At 31.0% G+C, this 16,811-nt stretch overlaps 1 protein-coding gene across 1 annotated transcript; it reads right to left on the reverse strand.

The window, feature by feature from the left end:
- Positions 1–6,408: 6,408 nt before the first annotated feature.
- On the reverse strand, positions 6,409–11,672 carry LOC114263003 (AP2-like ethylene-responsive transcription factor ANT). The gene is made up of 10 exons (XM_028203475.2): positions 10,653–11,672; positions 10,105–10,472; positions 9,406–10,015; positions 8,971–9,053; positions 8,800–8,808; positions 8,616–8,704; positions 8,462–8,535; positions 8,305–8,355; positions 8,068–8,144; positions 6,409–7,385 (listed from the first exon to the last, which is right to left on the reverse strand). The coding sequence occupies exons 2-10, from the start codon at positions 10,430–10,432 to the stop codon at positions 6,709–6,711; spliced, it is 1,998 nt and encodes a 665-aa protein (XP_028059276.2). The 5' UTR covers positions 10,433–10,472; positions 10,653–11,672; the 3' UTR covers positions 6,409–6,708.
- Between the last annotated feature and the right edge of the window lie 5,139 nt (positions 11,673–16,811).

Consider the following 16,811-nt stretch of genomic DNA (forward strand, 5'->3'; position numbering starts at 1 on the left):
TCAATTTTTTTTTACATATTGGATTATAATTTTAAGATTCTATAAAAAAAACTTGTTGAGAAAAAGTTAATATAAATTTATAATAAAACTTCTTCATGTTTTTCATTTGTAAATATAAACGTAATTAAACCACGTAAAATTTGATATACATTCGTAATTATTCAATTTTAAATATGGTGCGGTTGACAATGAGAGAGATGAAGGTCCCACTTACTTTTGGGGCATAGTAGGCTAGCAGCTGTTAATTTAAGACTTATGGGATAATCCAATGAAAAACATAGTGTTAATTCTGCTTTATTTGGTACAATTCTTCCAACTTTTCCGGCATTGTTTTTGTCATTGTCTCCTCTACACCACAACACAATGATACAAAAATCTTAAAAAACAGTCAAGATTTGCAATCCACTCTCGTACGTGCGATGCGTGCAAGACTTCCCGTCATTGTCCTGAGTTAAACATTATATATCCTTAATTTTCAAGATTTCAATTGAGCTTGCATGTGTGTGCAAAGACCACGCACGTGGGAGTTCTCGCACTCGATGACAATTGAGTATTTTGGCCTATTCGGTTGATTTGTGGGCCCACTATAATTTAATTAGTTTATTTTATATATTTATGTGTATATAATAATGTAATTATAATTAACGGATTAATGTTTTTTTTTTTTTTTTTTGACTAATCTACCTATAACCTCAATCTGGTTAGATAGGTAAAAGTAAAAGAAAAAATATATGTTTTTTATGTGTTTATTTAAATTAAGGATGTTCCTAATTCAGTTGCAATCGGAAAATTTTCAATCCGTCATCCGTTCGTCAGATTAACAGATTAGAAAAAATCAATCTGCATCTGTCTATCGGACTGACGGATGCGGATTGGAGAAATTGATGCGAATCGGTTTAACAGTTTAAACTTTTACAAATTTTGAATATAATATAACAATTTGTCAACTTTGTTTTTGACTAACAATCCAACTCAATATAACCAAAAGATTACCAAATAAATTGTTAAATACCAATAATAAATACATATAAGAAAACTATGAGTATCAAAACTATTTCATTACTTTTTTTATTTAAAAATTATTTAATTTGATTTTTTTTTAAATGACAAAATTAAATCTTATATTTGCCACACAAAAAATACCAAATATCAGCACTTACCATTTGATAAAAGAATTTTCAAATTGAAAATAAATTGAAAACACAACTGAATATCTAAACTCTTTATCAATTAAAAATACTAACACAATATTTAAACAAATTGAAAACACAAAATCTTACAAATTATTAAGGGCGCTCGCGGTTTAGCGTTTCAGTTACGACCAAATTAATCTCAAATCCGCTATCCGTCCAAAACTAAGCGGATTGAAAAAAATCAATCCGCAACCGTCCGCTCATCATCACGCATCCATCTAAAATGCAGCGGATCGAACCGGTTTGATCGGTTTGGGTTAATCAAAATATCCGCTGCTCACCCCTAATTTAAATAGAGTCCTAAAAAATACTGAAAATTAAAATTTCTTGTACAACTCAAATTAATTTGTCAATTAAGCCAACAATTCCTTACAAAATAAATAGGGAAATTTATATTTTCTCACAAATCTTGACAAAGTTTATTTTATTTTTCTTTTTATTCATGTTTCTCTCTACAACTTCCTGTTGTGTAATGATTATATTTATTTTCATCATTTTCTTACAAAATTTTTCATCTATTCAAATGCATGTAAGAAATTAATAAATTTTATTTCTTTTTCCTTTATTTCACATCACTTTCTACCATTTACATTTTGTATCATTTGTTTCTTTCTAAACAAACGAAGCCATAGAAATTTACAAAATAAACATATCAGATTTCCACAATGATTCATACAGTGCGTCTCACGAATCCAACAACATTGTCCAGTCTATCCCTGTGAAGCAGAGACGAGGTGCTCCTTTTTCAATATGTCAAAAAATGTTCATAATTTGAATATTTGGGAATAAATTGAAAAATTAGGGTACATTACACGTACCTCCCCTGAAATTTCTAACAATTATAAGGACATTCCCCTTGGTTTCAATAATTACACTAATTTCTCTTACTTTTGAAACTATTGAATAATGCTAGGGAATTCAAATAATCTACTAAATATTTTACCAAACCTCTCACATGGATGTGGGACCAACACATATGTGGGTTTGTGTGGGTCTCACACCCATGTGAGAGATTTGGTAGATCATTTGTGGTTCATAGCATTTTTCGAAACTATTATCAAGATTTTTCCCTGTTAGGCTATTTAATAGAATTTGCTGATGTCATATCAAAAATGACGAAATTGCCCATTAGTTACTTTTATCTATTCAAATGAAAAATTCTACTCACCTCTCCTGAGATTTTGCATATATATTATCAAAAACCCACACATATTTTTACCATTATTTAATAAATTTTTTAATTTTCATGTAATATTAAATAAAATTCTTAAATTGTTAAGACATTATTAAATCATTTAACGGAAAAAAAAAACTTAATTTTTATTAATGAAATACTTAAAAATAAATAATATCTCTAAAACTAATGTTTGATAGTACCCTAATAATTTAATATAAGACTTATTTCATACCACATAAATATCCTAAAATTTATTATTTTAAGTAATGCATTTTATTATTTGAATTTTTTTTAAAGTTAAAATAATTTTTTTTTTTTTTTGAAAATTTGCATTACTTATTTATTCATATGTAAAAAAAATTATTATTTTATATTTTCTCAATCATATATTATTCTCAAATTTTAATTTTTATCTTTGAGTCATTAAATTTCTAGTCAATACATATTTAAAAAAGCGCAAGTTAATATTTCTAACGAGATTAAAAAAAATTGAAATAAAAAAAATCTAATTACCTCGCAATAATTTAAAATTAGTTAATAGGCAATGAAAGATCAATAAATCATTTAAAAATAATAAACGACGATTTGTCATTTCTTAGATCTAAAATTAAAAATAATCTTTACTTGAATGGAGGTGAGAAATTAATTTTAAGATTTAATTTAATAAAAAAAAGTTTAAATGAGGAAAATAAATAGGGAAAAATATATTTTAAGTATCATACAACAAATTAATTGAGCATTTTAGTATTCTTAGATAATTTCTCCATTCAAGTAAAGATTAATTTTAACTTTAGGTATAAAAAATGACAAATTGTTTAAATTGTTTATTATTCTCAAATGATTTCTTGATCTTTCATTCCCTATTAACTAATTTTAATTTATTATGACGTGATTATTTTTTTTTACTTTTATATTTATTTTTTAATTTCTTTAATCACATAAGAATAATTTGCTTCTTCTTTTTTTTTTTTAAATATGCATCGACTAGAAATTTAAGGAAAAATTAGTCTAAAATTCTTCTTCCATTTTTAGTAATGGAAGAAATTCACAATATTATTTCATGATGTTTAAGTTCCCTCAACCTCACACTCATTTATCACAGAGAAATTTGACTCTCAAATCAAATCTCATTTCTCTCTCTCTCTCTCTCTCTCTCTACCTTTCCTATTTCATCTCTTTCTCTCTAAATCCAAACCTCACTTCACTCTTTTCCATGGTCGCCGCATCCGCATCCGCCTCCACCGCCATGACCAACCTCTCGGATGTAATCCTCTCAAACATAATTGCCACCATCTCCGACACTCGTAGCCTCAACTCACCGCCCTCGTCTACTGGAAATGGATCCTCCTAGAACACGCCACCCCCACCCACATCACCTTCCGCGGCAACGTCCACAACCTCTTCATCCTCTACACCTATTTCCAATTCGTCTCTCATATCGGCATCTCTTTCCTCTCTCCTTGGGGCCACTCTCTCCTCTCCTCTACTCCCAACCCCTCTCTTCTCACCCAACTCCTCCGCCAGGGAGATTGGCGTCTTGTTGATTCAAGTGTTGGAGTTGAGTGAGGACTTTGTTGACGATTTCAAGTCTTTGTCTGTCTTGTTGATTTTGCTTCAGCGATGACAACGATGAATCCACAGCTCTACTACCACAACTCTCATTGTCTTCCATCGCCATAAAAATCAAATCAAATTGTAATTGGAAGAAACTAGAGTTTGAATTTGTACTTTTCTGCAATATTGGTAAGAATTTCACTATCTATTGTTGACTGTGTGAATTGTTGAATTGTTTTAATAGGTATAAATTTTGGATTAAAATTGTTGGATAAGCTAAGGCAGAGGCTTTCTTCACAGAGAAATTTGTGAAGAAAGCCAGAGAAATTCTCTGTGAACAAAGTCTGAGAAATTTCAATTTTCTTTGAACAAAGTCAGAGAACAAAGTTAGAGAAATTTCAATTGTCACTGGTTTGAATTCAGAGAAATTTCGGGTCCTTTTGGTGGAGCTTTCAAAATATAATTCCACACTCACTTTTGAGTATGGTGTTTGTTTAGTGTTTTAAAAAATTAATTCTACACTCACTTTTGAAAACTCTTTACAATGCGGGTAAATTTGGGCTAACCAGTCGTTCTCCCGAATGTCCGGCCAGTTGACTGGAGCAGTGCTATTTTTATTTTTATTTTTTTTTACAATTGGCACCTGGTATTTTTTATATTTTAAATAAAAAAATTCAAAATTTTTTTAAATTTTTTTTTGAGCTTTGAATAGAATTTTGAGTTGTGTGTTTGGTTATAAGTTGTAAGTTTTTGTATCAAATATCACATGTCACATCAAACAAATTTTCCACACTCAAATCATAATTCCAAAACTCACAAATTCAAAATACACTTTTATTCTCAAATCATATTTAGAAAACTCTACCTAACGCAACCTTCAATTTTTTCTGGTTTGAATTTAGAGAAATTTCAATTCTCTCTAGTTTGAACCCAGAGTAATTCTCTGCACATAATGAGGCTATTTTCTCTAGTTTGGAAAGAATTTTCTCTAGATCGATTTGAGGGATCTTAGACATTATGAAAATATTTGATATCCTTTATGCTATAAAATTTTAATACTAGGGACCCTAAAAAAAATTTCAAAATTTAATGACTCAAAGATAAAAATTAAAATTTGTTAATAATATCTTAATAATTTAGGGATAAATATTTTTTTTACATATGAATAAATATGTAGGACAAATTGCTATAAAAAAAATTAATCCATTTGTTTCAACTTAAAAAAGAAAAAAGAAAAAAAAAATTATATAATAAATGCATTAATTAAAAATGATAAATTTTTCGTTATTTATACAATGTGAAATAAGTCTTATAATGATTGTGGTCTTATATTATACTATTAGGATGCTACGTTAAATATGCATAGGTCTTTAATAATATATGTGCAAAACCTTAGGGAATGTGAATGAAAATTTTCATTTAAATTGTTTATTAGTTGATTTAATAATTTTCATCTCTTCCCGTTCAATTCAAAAGGGTAATATGATCATTTTGGATAGCCAAGCAACACCGTTTGTGCTAAATTAACAGATTAGAAAAATTTTGATATTATCAGTAAACATAAGGAAGGTTTTTGTAATTATTGAAACTACAAGATTTCTGTAATTATTGAAATTATAAGGGAAGTTCCTATATTTATCAGAAACCTCAAGAGAGATAAGTGTAATTTACCCTTAAAAATTAATGCGATGCAAATCATGCAAAAAAATAAAAAATAAAAAATTTAATTCACATATTTCAAATTTTAAACACTATTAGATTTATTTTTTTATATGTTAGCAATTGTTTTTGTCAAAGTGTCCACACCAGGACATGGAATTGCTTTTAGGTCCAACATTGCTAGTGGAGTTTTTTAAATAAAAAAAAAATTAAAAAAAAAAGCTAAAGAGATTTCAACAAAAAGGGTTCACAATCAATGGCAGATCCAAAAATAAACCAACTAAAGTCACTCATTTAAGAATCTCTCCTCAACCCCTTTTCTGAATAATGAGATGGAATGTCTGTTGCTTTGGGCAAAGCTCACAAGAGAAAAAGGGGGATAACAATGATGGTGTTTTTGCAGATTGAGAAAGATGAAATGAGATAATTATGTGGTCAAACAAAAGAACCCCTTTCGCATTATTGCCAAACTTTGAGCTAGCTTTGTACTTTGCATTGAAGAAAAAGCAGATTCAAAATTATACATTTAATGGTCACCTTCACATTGCAAAAATATCACTAAGTGGGTGTTTTAATCATTATAGATAGGATAATGTTATATATAAATCAATTTCTTAATAATTTTCCTTTTTATCATTAAACATATAAAAATTCCAATGATTGGAATATCAAGTAAAAATATAACATTTATCTTACATAAATGCCATGTAATCAAGTCTAATTTTATGATTCAATTGAGAATTGTGTCTAATTTTAAGATTGAATTATGTGGACCCAAAACAAACTATTATAGTAATCATTAGCACATCTTTAACATTCCCTCCATTTTGCAAAATCTTCATTCCAATATGAGCCAAAAGCCAAAAGGTTTAGTTAGATTATAAAAATAAAAAAAAGCTTCCCAGCACTCGGGTTACAGACAGATAACTAGGTCCCCACAATTGTCTCCCCACTTGATCCCCCCAATTTCACTTCACCCAACTAAGACCATCCAAAAAAAAAGAGCAAAACCCTACATCAACCTTTTTCCACCACCCAACACCAATTTCTTTCTTTCTTTTTTTCTTTTTTTCTTTCTTGTTCATGCAAAACTTTCTTGTGTAACAAACATAGGGAGAAGACCATTTAGGTATCATTCCAAGCAGCAAAAACAGGCAAGTGAGCCATGGTGAGAGGAGCAGCAGCCCTCAGCTGGGCTGCTGCTGATGGAATCCAAGAACCAATTGTCGGAGCAGGGCCCACGAACTTCGCTGCCAACGGAGTCTTTGCAAAGAACATTGAGGGGCTATTTTTGTCCGGGCTAGCTTCCCTTGAGCTGCTCAAGCTGGTAACCAAAGAGGAAGTATTTGAAAAATGAGCCCCGAGCTTAGCTGACTCATCATCCATGATCGGCTGGCTCGAATTCACTGAATCGATCCCGATCAAATCATGCAAAGCCATTGAAAAAGCAGAGTTCCGATAATTCCCTGTACAGAGCTGTTTCTCATCCACAATTGCATTTTGTTGTTGCTGTTGTTGTGGCGATTGATAAAACACCATTTTCCAATCCGAAACATTTGCATTGTTGCTCGCGGGCTGGACAGGCAGGTCTTCATTGTTTTGGCCCGAAGAGTGATACTCGATGACTTCATTGCTTGGCTCTCTCTCTTTGTTTCGCCTAGCAAGATCTCCGGCAAGCAGGGTATTGCTTGCTGTGATCCTTTCCACGTCGTAACGCGATACGTCAAAGTTCGTCACAGCATTGGATCCACGGAACTTGATTGCTGCTACGTCATAAGCTTCTGCAGCTTCCTCCTGAGTGCCTGAAATTTCGAGTTCAATGAGAAGCCAATATCTAAAGAAACATTCAGACTTTAATCAAGCATTTTAGCCAGAAAATCCTTTTTCACTTTATCATATGATCTAGAGAAGGGGCAAAGAAAATTTTAAACTGCCACGTCGTATCGGGATTTTTCTCACTGATATCAGCCAATATATGGCCATATCACCAATACTAGTAAGTACGTGTCCCCGTAATTTTATTTAAAACTGAAAGTGCTACTGAGAAACAGCTATATATGGTGTTACAGAAAAAAGTAGATGACCATCAAGCCTTGTGAAAGCATCACTAGTAGCACTATAAAGAGAAACATTGGAGCAGAGAGAGTGACATAAAACTGAGTCCTCAAAAAAGTTTTTGAAGCATTCAATGAGCCTAATCCACGAACATATGAATTGATTTACAAAAATTATAATGAGACTGATTAACATAAGAAAAATATAAGAAAAATACTTTGGAACTCTAATTTTTGAGCTGGCAGTGAACCCCAACCACTGTGACATGATGTAATGTTTTGATCTTAGTTTGTCTAGTTTTTTTTTTTTTTTTTTCCTTACTATCTCATTAGTACTCATGAGAGCACCAAAATTTGTGCTCATGAGAGCACCAAAATTCGTGGTCTAATCATTGCTGTTAACATAATTTGAAGATTTCATGCAACTTACTGAAAGTCCCAAGATAAAGGTCCTTGTTTCCAGCGACTCTCCCAATCCGAGCTTGCCATCTTCCATGCTGATGATGCCTGCAAAGATACATAAACTAAAAGCTAAGGATGGATGAACAAATTATCCATGATGAAAATTGTATCATGCACAGATTTTAAATTTCAGATGATACATATTCTACACAGATTTTAAATATCGGATGATACATATCCAACGTAATTGAATAATCAATAAAACCTTGTTACTCCTCTGTACATCGAAGCCCCCCTAGAGAATCCACTACTTTTCCTGCAAAGCACATCTCATATTAAAAATCAACTTTTTGGTTTTCCTTTTCTAATCAGTAATTCAATGTAAAAAACCTAGGAATCATAGGCATGATTTAGAATGGTACCTTCTTAAGTGAGCAACATATTCTTGGCGGGTCATGTTCTTCATCTCCTCAAGTTGTTCTTGGTATTTCTCCAACTGCGAAATGAAAAATAAAAAATTCAACAATTTCATTTCAAAAAAATAGAAAAAGCATAAACCGGTGGACTGAATCATACTGGGAAGTTAATATGGGTCGAGGGCCCCCAGTATTTAAGCGCGGCAAGATCATAAGCCCTTGCAGCTTTCTCTTCCATATCATAACCTCCTAAAGTCCAAAAATCCAGTTAATTAAATGAAGTTCAACATTTAAACATAGCAAATCACTATAGTTTCACATTATTGATAAATAAATAGACTTACCCAGATAAACTGAAAATGTACAATATGATTGGAATAGAATCCCCAACAATCATGAACAAGACGAACAAGAAAAAATAACAAGAGTCAGGTCAGAAACGCCAAAATATTGCAGTCAAAAGCAATACTTCCAAACAAGTAATGTAAAAATGAATTTGTTTTTGTGAGACTAACCTTGCCTTCCTTTCCTGGTCTGTCCTTCCTTCTTGCAACTATTGTCCCACAAATGAGCTTCATACCTACCAGTCCATCTATGTCTGGCGGAGACATACATAATTATTATAACAAAATATATATATATATATATATATATATATATTATATATATATAAATATAGAAATCGATCACAAAATCATACACAAGCTCTTATGTAATGTGAATTGGGTCCCACATTTATGTCTAGTTTTAGTTTCATGATTGGTTTATGTTCCAGTAGAAAAAGTCGTTAACAAAAGGGTTACTTTCACATTAAGAAGAAAACAAACATGAAAGCATTAAAAAACAGAAATTTCAAGAAAATCAAGAAATAAAAGGCCTAGGTATTGGAGAACACGAAAACGTAACTAGTAGGAAATGGAAATAAATCACAAAAATAGGCACGAACAGACCTTGTAACACCTCTATACTGAGAGGTTCTCTGCCCAAATGTGTCAATAGACTTCCTATGAACAGGTTGCTTCAGAGCAACTTTTGCAGACCCTCTCTTCTTGGTTTCCATGACTGTGGACTCAGTTCCAGTAGGTGAGATCTGGGTTGGAGCTGTGACACAGCTTGACTGAGAACCAGGACTCATTGACAAGCTCAGAGACTGTAAATCCCCACAACCAGCCACTGCACCACCACCTGACCCACACGCGCCACCACAATCCTCCACCACAATCCAATTTTTCAGGCAAGCACTGATCTGGGTATTATCTGAGTCTGCAAGTTGGGTCTCCCTGGTTTCTTCTTCTCTCTGCTCCTCCAATGGTGTCTGTTGGTACAACCCATCATTGCATGAGAGTCCATAGTAATAATGGTGGGGTTGTTGAACTTCATCCATCTCTTGCTGTTGTTGTTGCCTGTTGGTTTGTCGATCGGCATTTTGGTGGTGGTAGTACATGCTGTCTAAGCTTAGAGCCATTGCTTCACTCTCATGGGTACTGTATTGGTGGTGGGCTGCCATTGTTGCACCACCAAGAAAGTCCTCAAGTTTAGGGGAAGTGTTTGGCACCATACCTTTTCAAACCCAAAAAGATTTCAAAACAAGAACACAAAGAAGAAAAGAAAATAGAAAATAGAAGAGAAAAAAAAAAAGAAAAGAAAACCTTGTGGTGGTGGTGGTGGTGGTTGTGATCTACTGAGAGCTTCCATGATACAGAGAGATCCATCTGACTTGAGAGGCATTACAGACAAGGGTGAGTGAAAGCCACCATTTTCTCCAACCCCATAACAGATTGCAGCGCTGTTGAGGTGTGAAAAAGGGGAGATATAGAAGCTAGAAGGAAGAACTTGCTGAGGTTGATGAAGATGATGATTGTACTGATGATGAGGGTTTGAAGAAACCTCCATTTTCATGTGGGGTGAGAGAGAGAAACCCAACCAGTTGTTATTATGACTATTGCTGCCATTGTTGTTGTCATTTGTAGACTTCATCTTCTTCCTCTATTTTCTTTCTCTCTCCTGCTTTTGTTCTCTGTGTTTCAAGGCAACTACTCAATCATTGGGGAGCACATAATAAACTAATCATTTCAAAAAATCTCTTTGGTTTTTCCAACTCTTTCATATGTGAAAAAATAAAATAAAATAACTTGGTTTTTTGTAGTCTAGCAGAGCAGAGAGCAAGAAAGAAATAAATTGCAAACAACACACTCACCGGAGCCGGGCACAAAACTCGCTTCAATCTATGCACATCATCATTCTCATCCCCCACAAAGAACAAAAACTAGTCCCTTTTAAAGGGTTTTAAAAACTAATACAAAAAGAATGAATTTTCAGCAAGCAAATGCTGGGTAGCACCCCTCATTCCATAGGGATCTGTGTAAATTTATAGTAGTATTTGAGAAAAAGACCCCTCTTTTCCCTCTTTTTTATTTTCTCTCTTTTTGATTCGTTTTCTCAATTTCCAAACACACCTTAAACCCTACCTAAGACCCAGGAGAATCAGCTCATTAGACTACTTGCTCATTACCCAGAAAACCCAAAATCTAGTTGAAGCTAATTAAACACAATCTCTCTCTCCCCCCCCCTATATATATATATATAAAATCACGATTGAAGATTTAAATATTTCAAATCCAGTGGGTGCGAAAAGGCCAATGAGGAGAGAGGGTGGTCAGAGAGAAATAACCAAAAGAAAACAAAGGTTACTTTTATTTTACCAGTCACAGGCTGGGAGAGAGGCTGAGTGAGGAGGCTAGAATGGGGATAGAATTGACAATGGAAGGACATATCTGCCCATCCAGTCACTTCATAATACACCAGTACTCTCTGCTTTTCTGTACCACAGACTCTGCAACTCTTTAATTTAATACTAAAGTTTTTACTCCTCCCTCTCCCTCTCTCTCCCTCCCTCCCCCTCTCTCTCTCTCTCTCTCTCTCCAACTTAAGGCTAAATTTGACATCTAAATGGTACAAAAAGTTAAAAATTCTATTTAAATTATATTATTTTATTTAAATCACATTACTTTTTTAATACATCACATTAAATTCAATTCAAATCCAACTCATATAAATCAATAAATAAAAAAATATATTTTTTTAAAACATTTAAAACCAACTCTTAAAGTCAAGTTGTATCCTCCTCCAGCTTGGTTCCAACTTTCAATTCAAAACCAAGTAGGAGCAAATAGTGTTTTAATACCACTACTGTTCACTACAAAAATGGTGACAGCCCATTACTCACACCATAGATTTTGATTTTTAATTAGTATTCTCTATGTGTGTATGTGGGTCCAGTGCATTGATCATGAACTGTATTCAAATCTTTGCACTGATGAAATGGATATTGCTGTTCAATTTTAACTGGTTAATGTTTATGTTTCTTTAAAAAATTATTAAAATATATAAAAATATAGTAAAATGTGTATTAGAATTTCAGCTTTTTATGTTATTTGGGTGATTTTTAACGTTACCCAACTTTATTTATTAATTGAACCATTTATCCTACTTTTTCTTTCACGTTATTTTGTTTGAAATCTCATTTTTAATCTTTGATGGGGGTACTTTTATAGTAGGTGAGGCCTCGTTTAGGAACAGACTAATTTAGTAATTTTTTTCGTTATTTGATTAAAATATGAGCTAAAAAAATTAGTATGTTTGGGATGACTTTTTGACTTTTTAAAAGAAAAGATGTGCAAAAAGTAAAAAGAGAAGAGAATCTTTGACTTTTTGGTATGAGTTGTTGGCTTTTTGACTAATTTAGTAATTTTTTGACTTTTTAACTAAAAAATTCGGTTGCCAAACGAGGCCTGAGGTGTATTTTTGATAAGTAAAAATTTTAGTTTAAAAAAATTTAAAAAGTCATTACAAAAAATTAATTATTTTTTATATTTTTTTATAAAAAATCAAAAAATTAATATAAAAATCTAATTTTCAAATCAACATTGAATATTAAGCCTCCGTTTGGGAAGTGGGTTGGCTTTTTGGCTTTTTGGCTATTTTAGCCTGGGCTATTTTAGCCTGGTTTGGGAAGAGCTTTTTGACTTTTTGACTTTTTTGACTTTTTTTGTGAGAGAGGATTGTAATGATTATGGGTTGGATTTGATGTTTTGTTTTTTGTGGCTAAAATAGCCTATTTTATTTTTTATGGCTATTTTAGCCAAAAAAGCCTGACTTTTCCTTCCCAAACAGAGGCTAAGATTTATATGTGGGTGGTGTGGTGTGGTGTGTGGAGGTTGATGATGGCCAACCATGAAGTTTGTGTTGATTGCAATTTACGTAATAACAATGGTTGGTAGTTCGAATTGTCATGGTCCGAATGATTCGAATGTCTCAAAATAATGTAATTTTGGGAGTGAAACGATATCATTTTGATATATTCGAGTCATTTAAACCATACAAATTCAAATTATCAAGTATTTTTCTTTGCATAAAATGGTTACGTTGAGAGCATACAAGCTGGATTTTGTAGATGGATGAATAGGATTGTGTTCGGCGAAGCGATACCCCTCACAGGGGAGTGGAGTGCTTATTTTGAATTTTTTTACTAATAAATAGTTTATTTGTTACAAGGTATCACATTATTTATTTATTTATATATTTTTTTATTAAAAAAATCAACAAAATCATAACAAATCTCAAATCATCCCTCAATAACATCGTTAATGTCATTGAATTTCAAAAATAAGATAGGAGGTGTGTAATTAATCCAAAATACTATTATTACAGCATTTTAATATACATATATATACATACTAGCATAAAACCCGTGTTATACAATGCATTAAATAAAAAATTTAAATTTTATCTGAAAAATTAATGTAATAATTTCAAAATTTAAAAGAAAAAAATATTTAAAATAATGTAAATAAGTTATTTTCATTTAAATTGCACTAAAGTCGTATTTTCATTATATTATCATTAATATTTATGTGGACCAATAATAACATTTTAGAGTAAAAAAATTGAATGAATTATAAAAATTATATTTAGCATAAAAGATATATATATATATACTTTTATATTAGATTTTTTGTAAGGACATAACAACTAAAATTTTTAATTTACAACTTCATAAGAGAAAAGTTAGGGATCATGAAAATTTTTTCATGAAAGATTTATGATTCTTGGATTACCTTGATTAGTGTGTGATACTTTATTCTAAGTGTAATCCAAGAATCACAAAGTTTTCATAATTATTTTCATGAAAGATTTTTCATGATACCTAACATTGCTGATTACATAATAATATTTGTTTAAATTTTGTCAAAATAAAAAATATATTGGAGAATGAAATAATTTTATTTATTTATTTATTTGTGAGAGATTAACATTGACTCCTTTCCTCAAGTCATCACAAATAAAGCCTAATCTAACCCGCATCGGGAACCACCTCAGAATAAATTCCAATCTACTTAAAATTTTATGGCTTTTGCATTTTTAATTAATTGTGCAAAAATAAAGGCCTTGTTTGGTTTGACTTTAAGAGATAAATTTTTTAAAAAAATTTTAGTAAGAGAATTTATAAATTTTTGTCGTTTGTTTGATCATATATTTTAAAAATGATTTGGGAGTTTGGGATAATTTAATATTTGTTGTAATTAAGTAGATGTATGTGAGAGAAAAAATAATTGAAAATGAGAGAGCAGAGAAAAAAAAGTGATTGATTGATGTATAGAAAAGAGAAAGAGAAAGTGATTTTAAAAATTTTTTGAGAAAAATTACAAGCCGAACAAAATTTCCAAAAATTTTCTCCAAAATCTTTTTTTCAAAGTCAAACCAAACAAGGCCAAAAATTTTATTAGAAAAATAAGTGAAAATAGTAAATATTTTAAGGTATATATTTTATTTACATATATTTAAGATAATTGCATAAGAAACTTGACATTAAAATTTTTTGAATAATATTTATGCTACTTTTGGATAATGATTACAGGAAAAATAAAATAAAATAATTTTAAAAAATGATTTTTTTTTGCAATTATCTAATTCAATTCTTTCTTTTTCTTAACTCAATCAAAGCAAAAAATAGTCTCTCACATCATTTTCATTTTTATGTGTTTTTTTTTTTAATTTTTTTTTTAATTTAACTAAGCACATGTCATATAGCATTTTATGTTTTTTCATATTTCAATTTCATTTTTTTAAAAAATTATTTGTAAATATTTTTGAAGTGTGTGATATATAAGACCATCTCCAACAGTTAAGCAAACCTGGAATCAAATTTGAAATTTGGTGAAAAACGCACTTTTTGGAGCTTCAACGGTTTCACCAAATTGATATCAAAATGAGAATTGAACAAAAAAATCATCAAACTGAAAACAAAATACAAGTTTCACCAAATTACTGTACGTGACCGTTGGAGGAGGCCAACCGGTCAACCAGCCGGTTGACCGGCCGATTAACCAACCGATCGGCCGGTTCCCTTTCAAATAGGTAGGTTCAAACCGGTCAAAAAATGTTCAAACAAGTAAAAAAAAAAATAAAATTGCCCTTACCGGTCGACCACTTCCCTCAATTCTGCTTTGATGCTCACCGTTGGAAAAAAAAAAGTATAAAATTGAGAAAACAACCTATTTTTTACTCAGATTTGGTGAAAAAAGAAGTGAACGGTTGGAGATGCTCTAAGTATTGAATAACAATATCCATGTGGTCTAATATGGAAAACAAATTAAGGATCTTGAAAAAATAATTCAAAAAAAAATATCAAAAATAATGTGTGTGGAGCATATTCAAAATGGGTAAATTACAAATATACCTCTTGAGATTTGATTAAAATATAAATCGTTCTTTGTGGTTCTGAAAATTACATTCCACTCTTTGAGATTTTTAATTTCATAACAAATCGCTCCTTTTATTGATAAATAATCAAGTCAATTAACAAATTTTAATGATGTTATAAATATGTTTCAATTAATAATTTAGGTAATTTTATTATTGTATAGGAGAACAATTATGAATTTCTTTTTTTTTAGTTAATTCTGTTAAATAAAATTTTTTAACAATGAGGTATTTGTAATTTTTCAAACTACAGGGTCAATCTGTACTTTAAACAAACCTCAGGAGGTGTATTTGTAATTTAACCATTCAAAATTTATGTAATGTATGGCCACAATCAAAATGCATATGGTCCACCCATTTTATTATTTAAAAATTTTGTAGATATATTTTTTAAATAATATTTTTTGATTAATTACCTAAAAGTCCTATCTATATATTTAGTAGAAACTTAGATCCTGTCAAAAAAATTTTGAACCAGTAAGTCCCATTTATAAGTAAAAAGACGTTTTGCCCTTTTAACCCAAACAAGTGTATATATAATAGCATTGCTGTTTAACTGGATTAATGCCAAAACTAAGAATGTTCTCAATTTCAAAATAGAGAATGATTTCAGTATATAATTATCAAAACTAAGAAATTTCTCAATTTTTTTTTCTAAGTATGAATTGAGAATATTATCAATTTAAAAAAATTCTCAATTTTTTTCATGATTAAAATTGAGAATATTATAAACTGAGAATGCTCTCAAGTTCAAGACAGAGAATGATTTCAATTTATAATTATCAAAACTAAGAAATTTCTCAATTTTTTTTTCTAATATTAATTGAGAAATATTATCAGTTTTGAGAAATTTCTCATTTTTTTTCATGATTAAGATTGAGAATATTATCAATATTCTCTGTCTCTTACATTTATCTTCTCCTCATCCATCTACACTTTTCCAGATCTAGAAATCTCCTAATCTAGTTCTAGATCTGGTATTTCAGACGACAAGTTTGAAATGCCTTGTCTCCGACGAGAATGGTTTTCAAAACAACATCAACGAGTCGCCACAATCACACCATCAGCAAAACACTTTTGGTCATTCTGTTAATAGTATCATCATCGACGATGACGACCATCATCAAGCAGACAAAGAAGAAGATGATGATGATCAAGTAGTAGAATGCCCAGTCAAAAATAATGTTGCTGTAAAAACTCCAAGTCTGAGGCAGCGGTGTACAAAAGAACAACAATGACGTTTCTGTCTTTGCAAGAGACAGATGATGTGAGCTATGGTAATTGAAAACTTTATCTGCTATGGAGTTTTGAGAGAGAGAGAGAGAGAGAGTCTGTTTGGTTATTGTCATTGGGGAGTGGGTGTAAAAGTAAGAGAGAGATAATGAAGATAGCAATTGTTGGTAGTAATGGAGGAGGTCTTGGAAGAGTAAATTGGTCTATTAAAAATTAATGGGACTTGAAGGAGTAAATAATTTTTTCTAGGACTTAATGGATTATAAGTTCATAAAATGGGACTTGTATGTAAATACCCTAATATTTTTTAAAAAAAATTGATATATAAAGCAATGAATAACAATATCAAAGATGGTTAATA

Source organism: Camellia sinensis, chromosome 3 (assembly GCF_055761805.1).
Source record: "Camellia sinensis isolate YWXY chromosome 3, ASM5576180v1, whole genome shotgun sequence".
NCBI lineage: Eukaryota > Viridiplantae > Streptophyta > Magnoliopsida > Ericales > Theaceae > Camellia > Camellia sinensis.

What these genes read in the sequence shown, in the direction of transcription:
- LOC114263003 (XM_028203475.2), bottom strand. Translation starts at nt 10,432, where the DNA reads ATGAAGTCTACAAATGACAACAACAATGGCAGCAATAGTCATAATAAC. An exon ending in TATGTTGCTCACTTAAGAAG is followed by an intron (nt 8,356 to 8,461) that starts GTACCATTCTAA and finishes TGTGCTTTGCAG; the next exon opens with GAAAAGTAGTGGATTCTCTA. An exon ending in ATGTACAGAGGAGTAACAAG is followed by an intron (nt 8,145 to 8,304) that starts GTTTTATTGATT and finishes GTATCTTTGCAG; the next exon opens with GCATCATCAGCATGGAAGAT.